We start from the raw sequence: 18,896 nt of genomic DNA on the forward strand, positions 1-18,896 counted from the left end.
CACCATTAATTGGGAGAACAATTCTCAAAGAAACAAACAACCATAACACAAACAAAAGATTGTTTTCAGTCGTATGTATCCTCCTCAGAAAAATACTTGTTAACAACCCAAATTTTGTTTATTCTTAAAACACTAGACTTATAGAAATACTAAATTAGTTGATTGTATTGTCCACAATAAATAACAAACATTTATAAATCTTTTTTTACAACCAGAGCTAGTGGAATCATTCCACATACACAGTATGCATTGATTTGTAATTAGCTACAGAACAAAACAAAATACAGGAAAAGAAAGCCGGCCACCTCTGTGTCTATGTTCTATAACTTTACACAAATTCATTTTGGCCACTCAGTGCTGTCATCAAATTCACTTTATATATATATATTTTTCTTTTCCTATCTTCTCACCCTCCCTCGCTCTCTCTCTCTCTCCACATCTCAACCCTCAAGTTTTCTTATAAATACACAGAAAGAGAGTGAGTGAGTGAGTGAGTTGAGTGAGTGTTGAGTAAGTAGTGACTGTGGGGTGGCCTGAAGTTGTGTGATTGATGATGATGGTGATGGAGATGGGATCCATGTGGTTGATCCTTGTGGTTGTAGCCATTGGTGGTGCTCTTTTAGTCCTCAAGAAGTTAAATTGGTGGCTCTATGAATCCAAATTAGGTGTGAAGCAGTACTCTCTACCCCCTGGTGACATGGGTTGGCCCCTCATTGGCAACATGTGGTCCTTCCTCAGAGCTTTCAAGTCCAAGGACCCTGATTCCTTCATCTCCTCCTTTGTTTCCAGGTAATTACCATTTACCAGTAACAATTAATTTTAACATTTATCACCCTCTGTATGATAAAAAAAATTATACCTTTTTCATAACCCAGTTGTTTGTTTAATGTTTACTACCTTTGAGGAGGTGATTCTGTATTGTGACTTGTGATTGTGAGTCTGAGAGGGATAATGGATGTCATGATCCTCACCTCATGCCACTGACACAGCCACACCCCTTAACCAAAGCTGCTACTGCTATTAGTGGTCCAGGAAACATAAGATAATGTACTTTTTCTACTTTATATCTAGTTTGGCACAAAAAGCTGCTTGTTCTTTGTGAAAGTGAAATTACCATTATACTACCTTTTCAGTTTTGGAATTGCAGCATCACCCTTTTCAAACTGATCAAACAAACAAACCATTGACAGGGAATAAGAGAAGTGCTGTTTCTGTTTGTCATTTTCATCACTGTATTTAACCTCCCTTTCTTTTTCTCACTCACAACATTGTCTTGAGTTTTCTTCTGCTATGTGGCTGTGAGAGTGGCGCAAGAGCCACAATTTCTGGACCCTGATACTCCAACTTTCGTCCTTTCTGCTTTCTAGCTCTTAATTAACGAATTTATTATGTACCTGCAGAATTACAAAAAGAATTGCAATTTTAGAAAATCTTTAGCTTGAATTTTATTATGCTTTTTTTTTTTTTCAAAGTACAAAAAATAAACATTAGAAGTAAAATTTACGTTGAAAAATTATGATGCAATACGTCCAGTATATATATACGTTTTGATGTCCGGACACGTACGTCAGAATGTGCAGTCCATGTCAGATGGGCCCTCCATGATTAAGATGGTCTATAAAGTATTATAATGTACTTTAGAATTTTTAAACATGATTAATTAAATGATAAAATCGAATAACAAATTGATTATACTTATACTATATGGCGTAGAATTGTCTACTAGTATTACTAGCTTATCTCTTAGGATTAAAGTGGAAGAAGCGTTATAAATGAAAGTTCCAAGGAGAGAATAGTTCTCTCACTAACTCTTCCCCCCTCGTGCCTATGTGTATGTTGGGTTTATATATTTTTTCATATGAGTTATAGGGTTGTAATCATTGAGAGATTGTGGTTTTATATGGTTATATGACATTAGTCTTACACATAAGACATTTAACACAACTTTAACCCCAAAACCTTAAGATAATATTGTTATGGATCTTTATTTTTATATAGTGTTTAACTTTGTTTTTTCTATCTAACGTGAGACTTTTTGACTCAGACTTGGACTATTCCCAACAATGTGATGATGTATAAAATACTGATACGTGACATTTGCTTAGCTAATTAGTGTTAAATATGTATAAGATACTTACTCTTGGATACTTCCAAATGTTACTGAGGTGAGCTATTCAGTATTTGACAGCACCTACCACCTAAAAAAATATTAACTTTAAAGCGGTTCACTTTTTTTTATGATATGTATTTTGTTGTTAATAGGGGTGAGACAGTCGTAATCTTTCAACGCATCAAACATGAAAGTTGTCCTCTTTAGGAGGGAATAAACTCGATACAATGATACTCTAATTCTGATTTTAGGAAATAGAGAATGGTTTATGTTCTCAATGACAGAAGTATATTTATTATTCACAAACAGTTTTTTTTTTTGTATACATATCTAATAGAATTATGATTATAACATGTTCTATGTATCCCAAATATGTGAACAATATATGTATCATATATCATATTTGTGCATTATAGTTGGTGATATTAACTATTTTTTTATTGAAACAATAAATCATGAAGATTTGGACGAACTGGAATGTACAAGACCTTGATGTTTGGAAACCCAAGTATAATTGTGACAACACCTGAAGCATGTAAAAGGGTGTTGACAGATGATGATAAATTCACTACTGGTTGGCCTCGTTCTGCAATAGAGCTCATTGGAAAGAGGTCATTTATTTCAATGGCTTTTGAAGAACACAAGCGCCTCAGGCGTTTGACATCCTCTTCAATCAATGGCATGGAAGCTTTGTCCCTTTACTTGACATATATTGAGAAAAATGTGAGAAGTTCATTGGAGACATGGGCCAAGCTTGGACAAATTGAGTTTTTAACTGAGATCAGGAAGCTTACTTTCAAAATCATAATGCATATTTTCCTTAGCTCAGAAAGTGAACCTATTATGGAGGCTCTGGAGAGGGAATACACAGCGCTTAATTATGGAGTCAGAGCCATGCGGATTAATATTCCTGGATTTGCATACCACAAGGCATTCAAGGTAATTAACTCGAACATTAACTGTGTTAAAACCCCATATGTGGTGGTTTGATTTGAAAACTAGATAACAAGGATATAAAGAACTTTATCTAAGTTTTGCCTTGTATGAACAAAATAGAATGTTTGTTAGAATTTCCTTGCTTTTAATTTGAAAGAAATGGAGAGTAGAGCTTGTCTTGCAGTATTAATCTCTATGAATCGGTAAATGATAAGGTCATTTGTCATCATTTGAGGAAAAGCTTATTGATATCCTTATGTTTCACTTGTTTGATTTTGACTACATGATTTATAGTTTATGCAAAGTTGAAACCAGTTTAGGTAAAAGCAATCAATTTCTACCTAAATCAATCATATTCCAGGATACTCAAATCATCAATGACATTGTCACACTATAGTGTATGTTCTGCACATGAATCAGAAGTCCCTTTCTGTCAGACTCTGATTGTAACATGAAGGAACAAAGTATAGTCTATTGAAATCTTGCAGTTATAGAGGTAGAACATCTTACCACTTGATGATTTTATTTTAGGCAAGGAAAAATCTAGTGGCCATATTTCAATCTATTGTGGACGAGAGAAGAAGCATAAGGAAGGGATATTTGCCTGGAAAAGCCAAAGATATGATGGATGCTCTGATAGATGTTGCTGATGAGGATGGAAGAAAGTTGGGTGATGAAGACATCATAGATATCATGTTAATGTACTTGAATGCAGGCCACGAATCTTCAGGACACATTACCATGTGGGCAACCTTCTTCCTGCAAAAGCACCCAGAATATCTCCAGAAAGCCAAGGTAACAGCTTATTTAATTATCACAGTAATCATGCACATTAATCACTTCATGCTGGAAAATGTGTACTTGTTCTACCCTCTATATAGTAGTGTAAGATCAAAACTAACATTTATCTTTACGCCTTGAATAGGCAGAACAAGAAGAAATAGTTCGGAGAAGGCCTCCAACACAGAAAGGGTTGACACTAAAGGATGTTCGGGAGATGGATTTTCTTTACAAGGTATATATCTATTAATCTGAAGTTAATATCATTATATACTGTGTCAACTATGATTATACATGTTTCCATTTGCCACATTGTTTAGGTGATTGATGAAACAATGCGTGTGATTACTTTCTCACTAGTGGTCTTTCGGGAGGCGAAATCTGATGTCAATATCAATGGTTAGTCCATGTTCTGCCTATTTATTTGTTGTCAGTATCAGAATATTCTTGCTTCGTTCATATGATAAAAGAAGTGAAAAAACAAAGCTATACTCTTCTCAGTTGTTGTTGAACTTAGTTTTGTATATTATATGAAGGCTAGTGGCTAGTTTGATATTTGTTGACTGCATAAATGTTGAAGAATATCATGTTGTGGCATTAAGTATAATCTTTCACTCATGATACAGGGTACTTAATTCCAAAAGGTTGGAAAGCACTTGTGTGGTTCAGATCAGTTCACCTTGATCCTGAAATATATCCTAATCCAAAGGAGTTTAACCCTTATAGATGGAATGTAAGTTGCCAAGCTTCATCTTTACCTATTCTGAATTGAGTTCATGTATTCTGCACTTTTATATGTGCTTTATGGTTTAATTTTGAATTTGGTGATTCTTATTGACAGAAAGAACACAAAGCAGGAGAATTCCTTCCCTTTGGAGCAGGAAGCAGATTGTGTCCTGGGAATGATCTTGCCAAGATGGAAATAGCAGTTTTTCTTCATCATTTCCTTCTGAATTACCGGTCACCATTCTCACTCTACCATTGCATGCATCACTTTTCCATAATAAATTATATTTTACCATAGTTTGTTTGAATGCTATGATTGGACCTAAGTCTAATGTTGCTTTTCTTGCTCATTCTAGCAATAGCAGATTGCTGAGTAAACTGCTACACATAAGCAATTAATCACTCATGAATCAAATGGAAAAACAAATTGAAATTGGATTTTTTTAACTGAATAATATCTTGAACTATGTTTTGTGTTACTTGTTGATTCAACAGGTTTGAACAGAAAAATCCTAATTGTCCTGTGAGATACTTACCACATACAAGGCCCATGGACAATTGCTTGGGAAGGGTGAGGAAATGTTGATCTACAACAACCTGAGAGCTGTAGTATATATGGCTCTTTTAAATTTGAAATTCTGTCTCCATGTTATCTTCCTCAGATAAATGCTTGCAGTTCCAGTCTAAGCTAAGTTCACATGGCTTCAAAAAAGAAAAAAAGGAAAAAAAAGAGAGTTTTTCACAGTACATACAAATAAGTATATCTTCCATATCTGCATCTTCCAAACTCTCTTGAAGCACTAGCTAGGAAGTCTTCTGTCATGTCTAAATGTTCTGACAAGTAAACAAAAGAACTTTGTTTCATTAGGTATTTGTCCAAATTTTTGTGCATTAGACTGTTTAAAATTAAAAAATAATGTATGATTGAACCGAATTCCACATATTATATGTAAAATAATGGTGTTCCAATTCAGAATAGCCAAGAACATGAAAGTGACAGATCGTGTCACAGGATAACCTCAATCCAATCAGCATATTAAAAAACTAAACTAATTTAAAAGTTATAAAATGACAAATAAATACATATGAATTCCAAATTCCTCAAAGAATGTCTCTCATAAATATATGTTTTATCCAGTCACAACTCCTCCGATTAATTGATCTATTAAATTTTGATATACTGAAAGAAACTCATGATTCCCATAAATATTTTATGATGGATAGATTTAGATAACTAATATTTTATGTTTTATTAGACCATTAAACCTTCACCATAATTCTTTAAGTAAAATTAAACAGAAATTATGTTCATCTTTGAGGATTCATTGGTTAGTCATAGCGAATCTATATAGAAGATGCTCTTCATTATATATATAAATCTTCGTAAAGATGATAAAATCTAGAGAAACATTAACATAAGAAAATACATATGCAAATACAGGGAAGATAGATTTTTATTCAAATTCTTAAATAAAATTCCATAAATTATATATAAATCTAATTCATTTCAATGTTGTTGGTTTGGATGAAAAAAAAATATTTAATAACAAAAAAATAAAGAAACCATGTTAGCACGGGAAGAAAATTTACTTTCACCTTAAAAACTTCTCTCGTGTTCACATGTTCATGTATAAGAAATAAACTTGCTTTTATGATATCGTCCGAATATGTTCCAATTTTAACTGAAAATCATTGTATTGATACAAATATAACTGTCGACAATATTCAACTTTTTAAATTAGGTATGACAATTAGTCACATCTCGTCCCAATATCTGTCTTTCTCCTCGTATTTCTCTCTGTTATCTATCAATCAAACACTTATAATTTATTTATCAGATAATGTAAAAAATTTATCTTGTTTTTTGTCTATTCCTTTTCTTCCGCTTTACAACTTTTATGTTCTTATCCTGTTTAAAATTCAGAGAGTTCATTCAAGGTACAGGGTGACCAAATATTCTTTTAAATAATGAAGTTAAGTTTTTTTTTTTTATTACACTTTCGATAAACTGTTACTCAATTAAACCGGTGATAAATGTTGAGTAAATAACTGTGTAATATTATTAGTTAATGTAATTTAATATTGAGCTAAAAATGATATTATGCAAAATCAATAGATAAAAAAATTAAAAAAATATTAATCAGAGGACCAAAAGTAAATTTGGCAATGTTAACACCGTTTGACTAGCAAACACAAACTATCTGATATGAATGTTTTAAGAAGAATATGTAAATATTAATTAATAATTTAAATTTGTGTAAAGTTTATATTAATTAGGTTATTGAGTTTTATATATGTTTTGGATTGAGCTATATGTCTAGAATGTTCAGTCTTTAGGTGGAAGTTGGTGTTTCATAACTGGTGCAAACATCTCTCGTAGTTGTTTATGAATAATGAAGCTTATTCCGATCATTTTGAAGGCACAGAGGAACAGTTAAGAAAAATCAAATATCATAGAAAATGAAAATCAATTCCTATTTGCATGCACACATCCTTTTTAGAGTAGCCAGTAGCAAATGGAACATAAATTTGTAGAATCCTCAGTTTATTCACGCAGTTTGATAAACCTGACAAGACAGCAACAAGCGACAAGAGTTTGATACGAGAAATAACTTTCATTAGATCCCTGCTCTCATTGTGAAATGCTCCCACTCTTCTTCCATTAAAGGATCTACGTAGCAGACTAAAATTACTTGACTCTGTTGATCCTTGCCATGCAGTTATCAATGGGCCTTGGGTGAGGAAGGAATCTCATAGGGGCAAGTGGATTAAGGCGTTCAAGCCTGTGCCAGACATATATAACTCAGATTTCCAGTTTTTGACGGTAAAATGATATTTAAGGACTAAAACATATCTAACAAAAAAGATAATAGTGGCTTGAAGAGGGAGAAGATGCTTACTCGTAATTCAGCACAAAATGGTGAAGGAAAACAGAGATTTCCAGCTTGGCAAGATCATTTCCAGGACACAATCTACTTCCTGCTCCAAAGGGAAGAAATTCTCCGGCCTTGTGCAGTTCCTTTGTTTCATATCACAGTAAATTTCCCATCAAAGTATAAAACACATATAACCATATATATATATATATACATATATATATATATATATATATATATATATATTAACTAATCTGTTAAATTCAAAATTTTCAACTAAATCTCTGCAACTTACATTCCATCTCCCAGGATTAAACTCTTTCGGATTAGGATATATCTCGGGATCAAGGTGAACAGACCTGAACCAGACCAGTACTTTCCAACCTTTTGGAACCAAGTAACCTGAAACATCAAAGTGCAGTTAGTGTATATATGTCTATAGTGCTATGAATAAAATATTTGAAGTTGTGTTGCACTAATATTTAGCTACAGCACATTCATAATACAAGTAGATAATTCTAACATTCATTGGAATGATAGATTATGACTGAATATATGTACTAACCATTGATATTGACATCAGATTTTGCCTCCCGAAAAACCGTAAGTGAGAATGAGATCAGTCGCAGTGTTTCATCAATCACCTTTGCAATGTAAACAAATCAAAACAGAGATATATTATGAAAGTAACCATTGATCAACCATTTATCTTCTGTACCTTGGATAGATATTCCATCTTTCGAACTTCTGCTAGTGACAACCCTTTTTGCGTTGGAGGCCTTTTCCTTACAATTTCTTCTTGTTCTTCCTGTTTAAGCAAATGAATAATGGTGAGAAGTAAAGTTGAACTAATAATTAAGAAAATTGTTACATGGTTGATACCTTAGCTTTCTTGAAGAAGTGTGGATGGGTTTGAAGGAAATAGGTTGTCCACATGATAATATGTCCTGAGGATTCATGACCAGCATTCAAGTACATCAACAAGATATCAGTGATGTCTTCACCACTCAATTTCTTTCCATTTTCATCTTCAACATCTATCAAAGCATTCATCATATCTTTGGCCTTTTTGCCGGGGATTTTTCCTTTCATTTATTCGTTTATCCACAACAGGAAGAAATATGGCCAACAGATTTTTCCTTGCCTGAAATTGTAAAAAGTAAATTTATAACATAACATATTGCATTGATACAAATTGAATAGACATGAAGTAAGAAAGTGATGAAAACTAAGTTACCTTGAGTGCTGTATAGAATCCAAATCCAGGAAGGTTAATGGGCATGGCTCTAAGTCCATAATTAAGTGCAGTGAATTCTTTTTCTAAATTCTCCATAACATGCGCATCTTCCTTTACTTCACCAAGAAAAATATGTGTAATGATTTGAAAGTAAGTTTGCGCAGTTCAGTCAAAAACTCAATGTCTCCCATGGTGCTCCATTTCTCCAATGAACTTATGACAGCTTCTTCGATATATGTAAGGTAAACAGAGAGTGCTTCATAGCCATTGATGGAAGCAGATGTTAGACGCCTAAGGTGTTTGTGTTCTTCGTAGGATATTGAAATGAAAGACTTTTTTCCCATCAGCTCTACTGTGGCACGAGGCCATCCAACAGTGAATTTGTTGTCATCTGTCAACACCCTTTTGCATGCTTCTGGCGTTGTCACCATCACACTTGGATTTCCAAACATCAATGCCTTGTAAATCCCAGTTTTTCCATATCTGCAAATAATTGTTCATTCAATGTAAATCTATGTTACATTCATGCTTCAAGTTCATGCTTTATTATGCGAGCATGAAATGATCAACTATATATATGTTCATCTTTTCATTGATGTTTATGACATTTTATCTTTTCCATAAAAGATAAAAGAATTAAGCTTTATCACATCTTATCATAATACAACTTATGTTTATTCACTTTAATGTATTCATGGTTTAAAATGGAGTCATAGGAAATGAAAATATAATATAATTAATCAAATTAATGTACATTCCATTAATATATTAGCTTAAAAAATAATATGAAATTTTGTATGAAATTAGATTGCAAAATAATTTCAAATAGTGCACAGAATTTATTTTGATCTAAGAAAAATAAACAGTGTTTTTTTTTTTTTTTTAAACCTGCACCTGATGCTTGGTGTCGTGTCCCTCAAAGAGCAGAAGGAGACGAAAATCACAGAAACAATGTTATCTTATGTTACAGTTCTTGGATTGGACTGAACCATACTAACCATGAGAGCCTTACGTGCAGGGTCTCTTTGTGATGACACCACAACGTCAAAAACAACAAACAGACAGATGAATATATTCTTTCAAACACAGTAAATTGGTAATGCTGATATATGCTTTCAAAACATCAGTAAAATTTATGTACGGGACTGTAATAGAATAGCAACTATTACATTGTCCATGTCTTACCGTAGCCAAAATTGAGAATCAAAATTTAGATCAAGAAATCAAAGATGTTAATTAGCATGTGTTTAGCAGAAGAAAAATGTCAGTTTATGTGGCACATATGATATGCTGTGAGCTTTAATCTCTGAATTAAGAGCAAATGGGAGCAAACATGGGACATTGTTTAATTTTTGACAAACTGAGATTGGTCAGGTGGAGAGTTTAAGTTTTGAGAAATCTAAGTTCTATTTTGTACAGAGACAATTGAAAACTTTATAAGGAAATAGATTTATAAATTCTTCTTAAAGTTTTGAGTTGAAAGATTTTATCAAATGTAAGTTGGATTAGTGTTCTACTCGAAAGAACCATTAGAGATCTCACTAGTGCAGTGTTCTCACAACATGCATGAGATCATAAGTTCTAATGACATCATGATTGAGATCTTAACAGTGAAGAGTTTGGATATGAGATATTTTGAGTGCAGAAAATGTAAATGAGAATGGTGGTGAAGAGTGAATGGTGTACCTGGTATAAAAGGAGTCCATGAAGGACTCAGGGTTATTGGTCCTTAAAGCACTGAAGAAGGAGCACATGTTGCCGATTAAGGGCCAGCCCATATCACCAGGGGGGAGATAGTATTGTTTTTCACCCAGTTTGTGTTCATAGAGAAACCAGTTTAAATTTCTCAGCAGAAACCTTAGGACAAGAAGAGCACCAAAAACATAGAGTAGCCACACTGAAACACCCTCCATCATCAACACACACCAGAATTTTCACTGCTTAAACTTGGATGGCTATACTTCACTCTCTTTCTGTGCAATATTCACCTAGGCAAGGGATGGAGTGGAGACAAAATGGAATGCAGAAACAGTAGTGACCAAACTTCTTATTTATTTCTAAAACAAAGTATAATTTTCGAAACAATGTTTTAGAGTTACATTTTTAATTAAGGTGTTTAGAAGTGAACATGGATTTTAAATGTTTGGTTTAGAGAAAATGTAAAGAGGAGATATTGGGTTGTTTGTGAGAAGAGAGGAAAGAGTTTTCAATTAAGCTTTTATAACTTATATCGGATTGGAATTTTAAAATATTATGTTGACATAAAAAAAGTCTTACCAAATTTAAGATTAAGTAGAAATGATATGACTTCAATTTTAATGAATTTATAAAATGAAAATTTAAAGTATTTGAAATTATTTTAAAGATTTATGTGATTGGGAAGAAATTTATCATTTTTACAAAATGTTTACAACTTTAAGAGATAATGAAAAATATAAGATAAAGGAAAATGTATTGATTTTTCGGACTTATTATGTTATTTAGTATAAAAAATAGGTGTATTAAATCGAAGAGAGATAAAGTTAGACCGTAGAAACATAATATAATTAGATTTATGTTTAGTAGAGCTGATTTAAAAAATAAAGGTCAAAATTTTAATTTATGCTTATTATATAAATTATAATTTTAATTATTTAGTATTTTACTTTACAAATTTTATCATCTCTTTAAATCCCTTATTTTAACATTCTCTATTTTATTTCTAAAATTTTAAAATCGTTTCTGATTAAAAAGATACAATTTAGAAGATAACATAATTTATTTAAGATAATTTGACATGATGAAATTATGTTTATTAAGTACATTTTATTTTCCTTAAATCTGTAACTTTTTCTTTGATTACATGTGTAAGTTGTAATGTCCGCATATATTCTTTCAATTACATAAATTAATTTATAAAATTTTAATTAAATAAATTAATTTATACTAGTTTAAATATGTAGTGAAATTTTTTATTTATAAATCAAGACTTTTAATTTAAGTATTTCTTAGTTTTGTCTAACTTTTGATTCTTTCCAAGTAGAGTACAAATGGAGGTAAGAAAAATTAATATATTAAATTTTTATTTATAATTTGGTACATACTAAGGATACAACAACCTATGAAGAAAATGAATGTCACGGAATTAAATCTCTATACAATGGAACTGTTTTGAATTATAATAATGTTATGTTAATTCTGATATTTGAGTAGCCAACAACTTATTACATCTACAATAGGCATATATTAGTAAAATAAATTAAACTTTACTCAAAAAGTTAGAAGAAAGGAAAAGGTACGTTTTTAATTATTGCATAAATTCAATCTATTCTTTAAGAATATATAATTCAAATCTTTCTTTTACATCTAAATTTAACATTTAATAATGATTTTTCACCATCATAAATTAATAAACAATTAAATTCACACAATTTTTTAAAATTTGAAAACTAATTACTCAGATATAAAAAACAGTAACCAAAACCAAACTTGACAAAAAAAAAACGTAAACAAAAAACAAATTTAACCCTAAAATTAATCTTATCACAATAACCCTTACCTAATTTCTCCAAAATTATTTACTCGAGTTGAAACTGAATTTATTTTACTCTTTTTCATTATTCTAGCCTAAAAAAACTAGTCTATCGTTTTCATTTTCTTCTCCTAGAAAGGCATTAGAAAAGGTTTCTACAAGTACAACTTAAATCCAGAAATGAAAAAGAATGGTTTCCATGTGACGTGAAAGGATGCACCTGTATGCTTCAGAAGAAATTTGAACGAATTCCCATTCATCTAAACATCAGCATTCTGTAAATGGGTACATGGACAGAGCGCGAAGGTAACAACAGCTCTAAAGAAATTACAAGAAAGATTCAAACAATGCTTCTATCTACAAGGACATTTCAAGACCCAAAAATTCAGAATAATCTCCTAAACAAGGTGAAACCTGAATAGTAACAAGAAGAGCCTCAAGTATTATGTGTAAAATGTAGTTGGCTTCCCTACTTCATGCCACGGCTCATCTCTCCTAGTGTCTAATTCTTCAAACTTCCATCAAGCATGGATCTACGATTTTTAGAAATGCCAAAAATTAGAATACTACAATATTTTATTTTGATAACAGGGAATCAGTAAGCAGCCCAAATGGAATGTCTCCAAAATGATAAAAAAACCTCCTTGTCCTTAACCAAATCACAAGTCTCATCAATATGAAAAATTGATTTGCTCCTTTCCCTCATCACTATCTTATATGAAAAATAAAACAAAATTCACCTTTCCTATTTAAAGAAAAATATGTGCTTCTGTCATTCTACTTTTAAGTTGTAACAAAAAGAATTTTTCTGCGTGCTCTACAGACGTATTTTAGTATTATGAGTGAGAAAAGTGGGAGAAGGAAGAGATTTTACCCTCCTTGGGGATTTCCTTCCTTTCCCTGATTTTGTTGTAGCATCTGCAAAAGCTTGTGCCGCCTCTGCATCGGCTTCTGCTGCTTCAGCCTCCTTGGCTGCCTCCTCTGCTTCTGCTATGGCGGCTTCTGCTTCAGCAACTGCTCGTGCAGCAAATGCAGCTGCCTCTTGCGGAGTCATGGACCTTATCTTCGCTAACTCTAAATCTATCTGAGATTTAGTAAGAATGTTGGTCTCATCCTTGTCCATTTTCATGGAGGCTTTTTGCCTCCCGTCCAAAAATAACATGGATGAGTTTCTTCTTCTGTCGGAATATGCTGCTGTAGGTGCAATCCTATACTTGCGATTTACCTGAAACATCAAAGTCAACCCAAAAGTAAGATCTCTAATAGAAACAATTTAATATAACCAACACAAAATGAGACAACATCCACAATACTTGTAAAGCTAACATGAAAACCAAATGTACAAAAATGTCAACTCAAGACAATGGATTCCCAAAAATTATTTTATAAATATGTTTCTAGTTCATACCAAAACACAAACTTTGGCAAGTCTACACGGTTTGTCGTTAAACAACGCATGGCTATCTACCATAATCCTGACTATTACCCAGAATGCGTGTCTGTAAATAAGCAACAGTGCATAAAGTAAAACATGAGGAATACCAGCAGCAGCAGCAGCAATTGATTTCAAATAGACCATATGAAATTATGAATCCTGAATAATAAGTGGGTTAGAATTATTTCTTGCTGTTTTAATTTGTCAAAAATGATTGTGTCAATTGCTTCACTCACATCCTACGTATTCCCTTCTGTCATCTCCCCTAATCCTCTTGTCCAGGCATAAAGCCCAACATCCAACCCACACACTTCATCATAGTCTTATAATGAGTAACTACAGAGTTTGTCAAATCAAACAGAGCTTAGGGTAAATACTTCAGTATTTGTCCATGAATAGTAAAATATTAAAATCAACGCCCACTCCTCTAAACGAAAGTTCCATATCTAAATTTCATTCAATATTCATGCTTCTACGTTTAATCCATAAGGTTCTTAAGAAAACCAACCCATTCACACTGGCGAGCAAACTGGTTTCATACCCACCCAATTTAAAGAAAAGCCCGTTCCTAGGAGCCAGGCAGACTACAGAAGAGAGCCTAGTTCACCATTAATAGCAGTTCCATTTCTCACATGCAACTAACTAAAGAAGTCTGAACCAGAGACTCATTTGCATCCATCTCTTGAGATCATTCATCAAAAACAAAAGTGAATGCACCAACAGCTTTTAATGTGTGTTGGCATCAGAAGCATCTGAGCCGGGACATAATTAAACGTGTAGAATATACCTTGATCAGTTTGCCACTTGCTGTCAAAAACTTTAATTTTGCAGACAACATCCTTTTTAAGTCTGGCAGTGCCCAATATTGGTCCTACAGATTTCACAGCAATGAAATTCAACTCATATTGAATACAAACATAATATAGCATATATCATACGATGTACCAAAGAAAATGGAAATTCAAACAGTAACAAATAGACATAATGTCATTCTTTAGCCATAAAAATTGTGGTTATTTTAAAGTCTGAACGTCATTACATTTTCGGCATCCTTACTATCTGGGTCCCTAACACAATCACACATATGTATCTATGGTTACGGGTGGGGGACAAGATCATTCAACCATTGAAAGATCATAGAATAGACCAAATGTACACTGATACTCAAGATCATGATCTTGTAAAAGCAGATTACTTGCACCCCTTTGTTGATTGAGATTAAATAAGCCACCTTATTGCCGCCAAAATTGAGATGTGACTAAGGATCAGGATATGGATGAATGATCATAATTGAAAGATCGTAACATTGATTGTAAGATCATACCGGAAGTTGCAAAATTATACATAAAAATACATATGATAAAAAAAGATATGGATAAAGAAAGCTTCTTGTAAAGCATGAGCTTGATTCATTTTCATAGATTTATTATTCAATTGGTAGGTCCAAAACATCTCATAGTAAATCACACAAAAGACAAATATAAGCTTTTCAAAATTCACCCATACTCAGGTGACCCAAATCCCTAAAGCAAATCCTGCACACATTCCTAATCAGGTGCATGGGTATATTTTGTTCAGAAAACCAGAGGCAAACGAGAATGAACAGAGGCAGAATAAGAAGCAGAAGAAGAAAATTTGTCCCATCTTATCCAGCACAGCCTGAAGAAGAAAAACTGTCCCAGCATATCCAGCAGAGCACAATGTTGAAGGAAGTACTACAACCAGCACAGAAGAAAAAACATAACCCCAGCATCCCAACTAAAAGGGAGGAGAAGAAGATGATGAGGCAGAAGAGAGAAGACGAAGCACAACAATGCTATAGCTGAGAGCACAAATGACAGAAAGAAAGAGACGGCAGGATATGGAAGAAAAAATGATCATTTTAGGGCTGTTAAATGTGAAATGTCGGCTCTAGATGACCTAGGTCACAAAATACAGACCCAGAGAAACAGCTCCAGGATCAGTGAGGCACAGCAATACCTCAACTACACAAGAAACATTTAATCCAATAGGACAACTATGTTATCTCTCAACACTCATGTTTTTCTTTGACTTTAGCCTTCGGAAGCTTTTCATACATTCCACCCCCCCCCCCCCCCCCCCCCAACTGATCTAAACTAAAAGGCCTTCTACGCCCACACATATAATGAATACTTTTGTTTTATTAATTTTACAATTATCTAGGGAAAACAACAAACAAAAGTTAGGCTTAGCACTCAGAACTATACCTCTATGAAAGCAGCAATAGCTGTCTTATTAGAACCACCATTCTCCTTCAAGCTAGTGATTGCTTCCATTATAAGTTTATCCAAACTGTATAATGTAAACAGGGTAAAACATATACTGTCATGCTAGACAAACCAATTAAACAATGGCCATAGTACTTGGTAAACATTAACAATTCCTTGCTAAAAAACAATTACAAATAGCCCAACTAAAGCATCAACTTTCAAGAAAACCAGGTAGAAAATATAATAGAACAAAATACCAAATGAAATAAAAAATAAAAATTCCAACCTTAAATTGGACCTTTTCGGACCCAGAATCTGCACCGTATCTCTAGAAATTTGAAGAGGCTTAACATCAACAATGTCTTCATCACTTGGAGCAACAGGAGTGATAGACATAGAGTGCTCATCCTGTTTTGGGGTATGATGCACCCTTCTGACTGCTAGCCTAGACTTTTCCCTGGAGCTCCATCCATTTGCCATCACGCTCAGATTTCGCCATTTATCCTATCCAACACCCCATATCAGAACAGCACAAGCATGTTATGCACGTAATATAAATGGCCCAACATTAGTTCATTACAGTGTAAAGATAATGAAGTAATGAACCTCAACCAAACATCGTATCAACAAAGACAACTACCAAGATAACCAGACCTTGAGATCCACATTTGACCGCAGGTACAAGACATTATTAAACTCTGGATCCTTCAGTATGGTGCGCCATTTACCAACACCATGCTTGATAACTCCAGCTTTGAGTGCTGCTTCCTCTTCTGCAGTCCATTTCTGCTTCGGAGCACCCATCACGAGTTTATCAGAAGCACTCTTAGCTGGCAAGCAGATGTAAACTGCATAAGCATCGAGTTTAGCTCTAAATACATAATCACAAGTTTTGTAATCACAACACTTTGGAAGCTCTTCTGATTAGTTTAACTTGTGCCCAACTAAATATTTAATTTTACAAATTCTTAACTCGGGATTAATAATGAGTTATATGTGAAAAGTTCAGTCTAGGGCTTGTTTTGATTCTTAAAGATCACCTACAGTCCAATAATTGTACAAATCACACCACTTGTGTCATAAAAATGGTTAAATTTACCACTTCCATTCCATTGATTTCGGACACCAAATAGTTCAAGGATGTGCTATAAGGCCATACATGGCACAAAAACAATAAATTCCACGTAGGAAGTTGTCAGTGAGCATGCAAAGAAATCCAACAAATTCATTCTTGATTTGAAGTGAGGGAACATAAGCTACAGAAAGATGAAAACCACTGTCCAATCAAATAGCAAACGTCGGAATTCGACACCATCAGAAAATCCAATCAGAATTATACATAAAAAAAGAAAAAACGGATTTCACAATCGGACCTAAAACAATTGAATTCTGGTCTGTTATACGAAACCCTAAGAGCAGAATTTGACAGATATCGACAGGGAAAACGGAAAGGAGAAACCTTAATTGGAATAGGGAGGAAACGATTTGATGGAGATTGGAAAGATGAGAAATTGGTGATCTAAAGTCCCCAATTTCGATTGCATCCCTCGCCAAATGCCCTAACAGGAACAGAAACCCAACTTGTGCATTCAACAGATGTATTCTATACCGGTAAACAACAAACAAAAAATAAGACAAAAGTTACATATTTCTTGTGTACTCTTTTGTAATGTCATCCTTCTAAAATAGTGTTACCTTGACAATTATTTACATAATATAAATGTTTGAGTTTGTAAAATTATCAAACTTTAAATTTATAAGATAAATACACAATTTCATTTATAGATTATGAAACTTTAATTTAATATGATGAATACACAATTTTATTTAGTTATAATATATTTATATATAGCGCTATCAAAATGGATTGGAACCCGCGAGCTAACCTGGCTCACCACAGGTCGGGTTGGTTGAATTTTTTTTTTCAAATTTCAATATGGGTTGATTTTTGACCTGACTCATTTAGAATCCGACTCACTCGGGTTGAACTCGTGTTAAAAGGGTGACACAAGTGTTTTTTTTTTTATTAAATTGGGTTTTACATTGGGTCATGTTAGGTTGTCTTTTTATCCAACACATAAATAATTTGTATTTTTTTATATTTTTGTTTGTATTTGGATTGTATTAAAGTTTATTTAGATTTTAATTAGAATTAAAATCTAGTTTTCACTGAAAAAAATAAAAAAATTGTATTTTTTTTAATTAAGTGAAACCCGTGAATCAACCAGTTTAACCCACCAACCCGTGGTGGACCAGGTTGGGTTTGAATTTTTTTGCCTCGCTAAAAAGTGAACCGGGTCGGGTTGGCTCACTAAATCATCAACCCATGGTGGGTCAAGCCGGGTCGAGCCGGATTACCTGTTTTGACAACTCTCTTTATATATATATATATATATATATATATATATATATATATATATATATGTGTGTGTGTGTGTGTGTGTGTGTGTGTGTATGGCCGATAAAATTTGTATGTATAAGTATCTATAACTATATATAAAGAGATTCCTTTTTTTGTGTCCACATTTCATAATTTCAACTTTACCCTTTACAATATAATTATTTGTTAAATTTTTTAAAATTAAGGGTTACTTTTATAAATTTTTATAAAACTATTTACTTATCTCATTCTTCTTTTTTCTCCTATTCATCAACAATTATTTTCTCCATACATTTTACTTTATTTTTTATAAATATAATTTAATTTTATTTATTAACTTAATAACATTACAATATCATTTATTACTAATATAATATCATACATATTAAAAAAATGCGTACACTCGTCCGTGATAAAAAAAAAAAACAATATAACTTAAAATAAGAGTTAATTGTATCATTACGTCTCTTATCCTATGTAGTCACTTTGGTCCGGTTGATAAAGAAAATATCAAACTAATAAAATAGAATTAATAACATCAAAGTACGATAAAAGTTTTAAAATATACTAAAAATATTAAATTAAAAAAAAACATTTTCCAATAATTTTTTTGTTTGGCTGAACAAAGTGTAAAAACTATTAAATAAAATTGCAATTTCATTTATCTTCAATAT

The 18,896-nt window shown here is 32.8% G+C and overlaps 2 protein-coding genes, 1 long non-coding RNA gene and 1 pseudogene across 5 annotated transcripts; 1 reads left to right on the forward strand and 3 right to left on the reverse strand.

The window, feature by feature from the left end:
- The first annotated feature begins 360 nt into the window (after positions 1 to 360).
- LOC114188643 (ent-kaurenoic acid oxidase 2-like) lies at positions 361 to 5,521 on the forward strand. The gene is made up of 8 exons (XM_028077212.2): positions 361 to 789; positions 2,572 to 3,049; positions 3,578 to 3,841; positions 3,972 to 4,061; positions 4,147 to 4,225; positions 4,453 to 4,559; positions 4,668 to 4,786; positions 5,048 to 5,521. The coding sequence occupies exons 1-8, from the start codon at positions 551 to 553 to the stop codon at positions 5,136 to 5,138; spliced, it is 1,467 nt and encodes a 488-aa protein (XP_027933013.1). The 5' UTR covers positions 361 to 550; the 3' UTR covers positions 5,139 to 5,521.
- LOC114188644 (uncharacterized) lies at positions 496 to 2,576 on the reverse strand. The gene is made up of 2 exons (XR_003605405.2): positions 1,505 to 2,576; positions 496 to 1,394 (listed from the first exon to the last, which is right to left on the reverse strand). It is a non-coding gene; the product is annotated as an uncharacterized LOC114188644 (long non-coding RNA).
- A 1,465-nt stretch (positions 5,522 to 6,986) lies between the features above and the next one.
- LOC114188873 (ent-kaurenoic acid oxidase 2-like) lies at positions 6,987 to 10,597 on the reverse strand (annotated as a pseudogene). Its single transcript, XR_014995869.1, has 8 exons — positions 10,352 to 10,597; positions 8,666 to 9,148; positions 8,311 to 8,572; positions 8,147 to 8,236; positions 7,994 to 8,072; positions 7,724 to 7,830; positions 7,453 to 7,571; positions 6,987 to 7,335 (listed from the first exon to the last, which is right to left on the reverse strand). The product of XR_014995869.1 is annotated as an ent-kaurenoic acid oxidase 2-like (transcript).
- A 1,807-nt stretch (positions 10,598 to 12,404) lies between these two features.
- Positions 12,405 to 17,501, reverse strand: TRB1 (telomere repeat binding factor 1). Of its 2 annotated transcripts, none has more exons than XM_028077796.1 (7): positions 17,302 to 17,501; positions 16,497 to 16,672; positions 16,129 to 16,346; positions 15,840 to 15,924; positions 14,399 to 14,482; positions 13,051 to 13,401; positions 12,405 to 12,709 (listed from the first exon to the last, which is right to left on the reverse strand). In XM_028077796.1, exons 2-7 carry the CDS (start codon positions 16,644 to 16,646, stop codon positions 12,698 to 12,700), a joined length of 900 nt encoding a protein of 299 aa, XP_027933597.1. In that variant the 5' UTR covers positions 16,647 to 16,672; positions 17,302 to 17,501; the 3' UTR covers positions 12,405 to 12,697. The 2 variants fall into 2 exon arrangements, with proteins under 2 accessions (XP_027933597.1, XP_027933598.1); XM_028077797.2 differs by having other exon boundaries at positions 16,497 to 16,690; positions 17,302 to 17,476.
- Between the last annotated feature and the right edge of the window lie 1,395 nt (positions 17,502 to 18,896).

Source organism: Vigna unguiculata, chromosome 6 (genome assembly GCF_037176805.1).
Source record: "Vigna unguiculata cultivar grain cowpea cultivar isolate G323 ecotype 2 chromosome 6, ASM3717680v1, whole genome shotgun sequence".
NCBI lineage: Eukaryota > Viridiplantae > Streptophyta > Magnoliopsida > Fabales > Fabaceae > Vigna > Vigna unguiculata.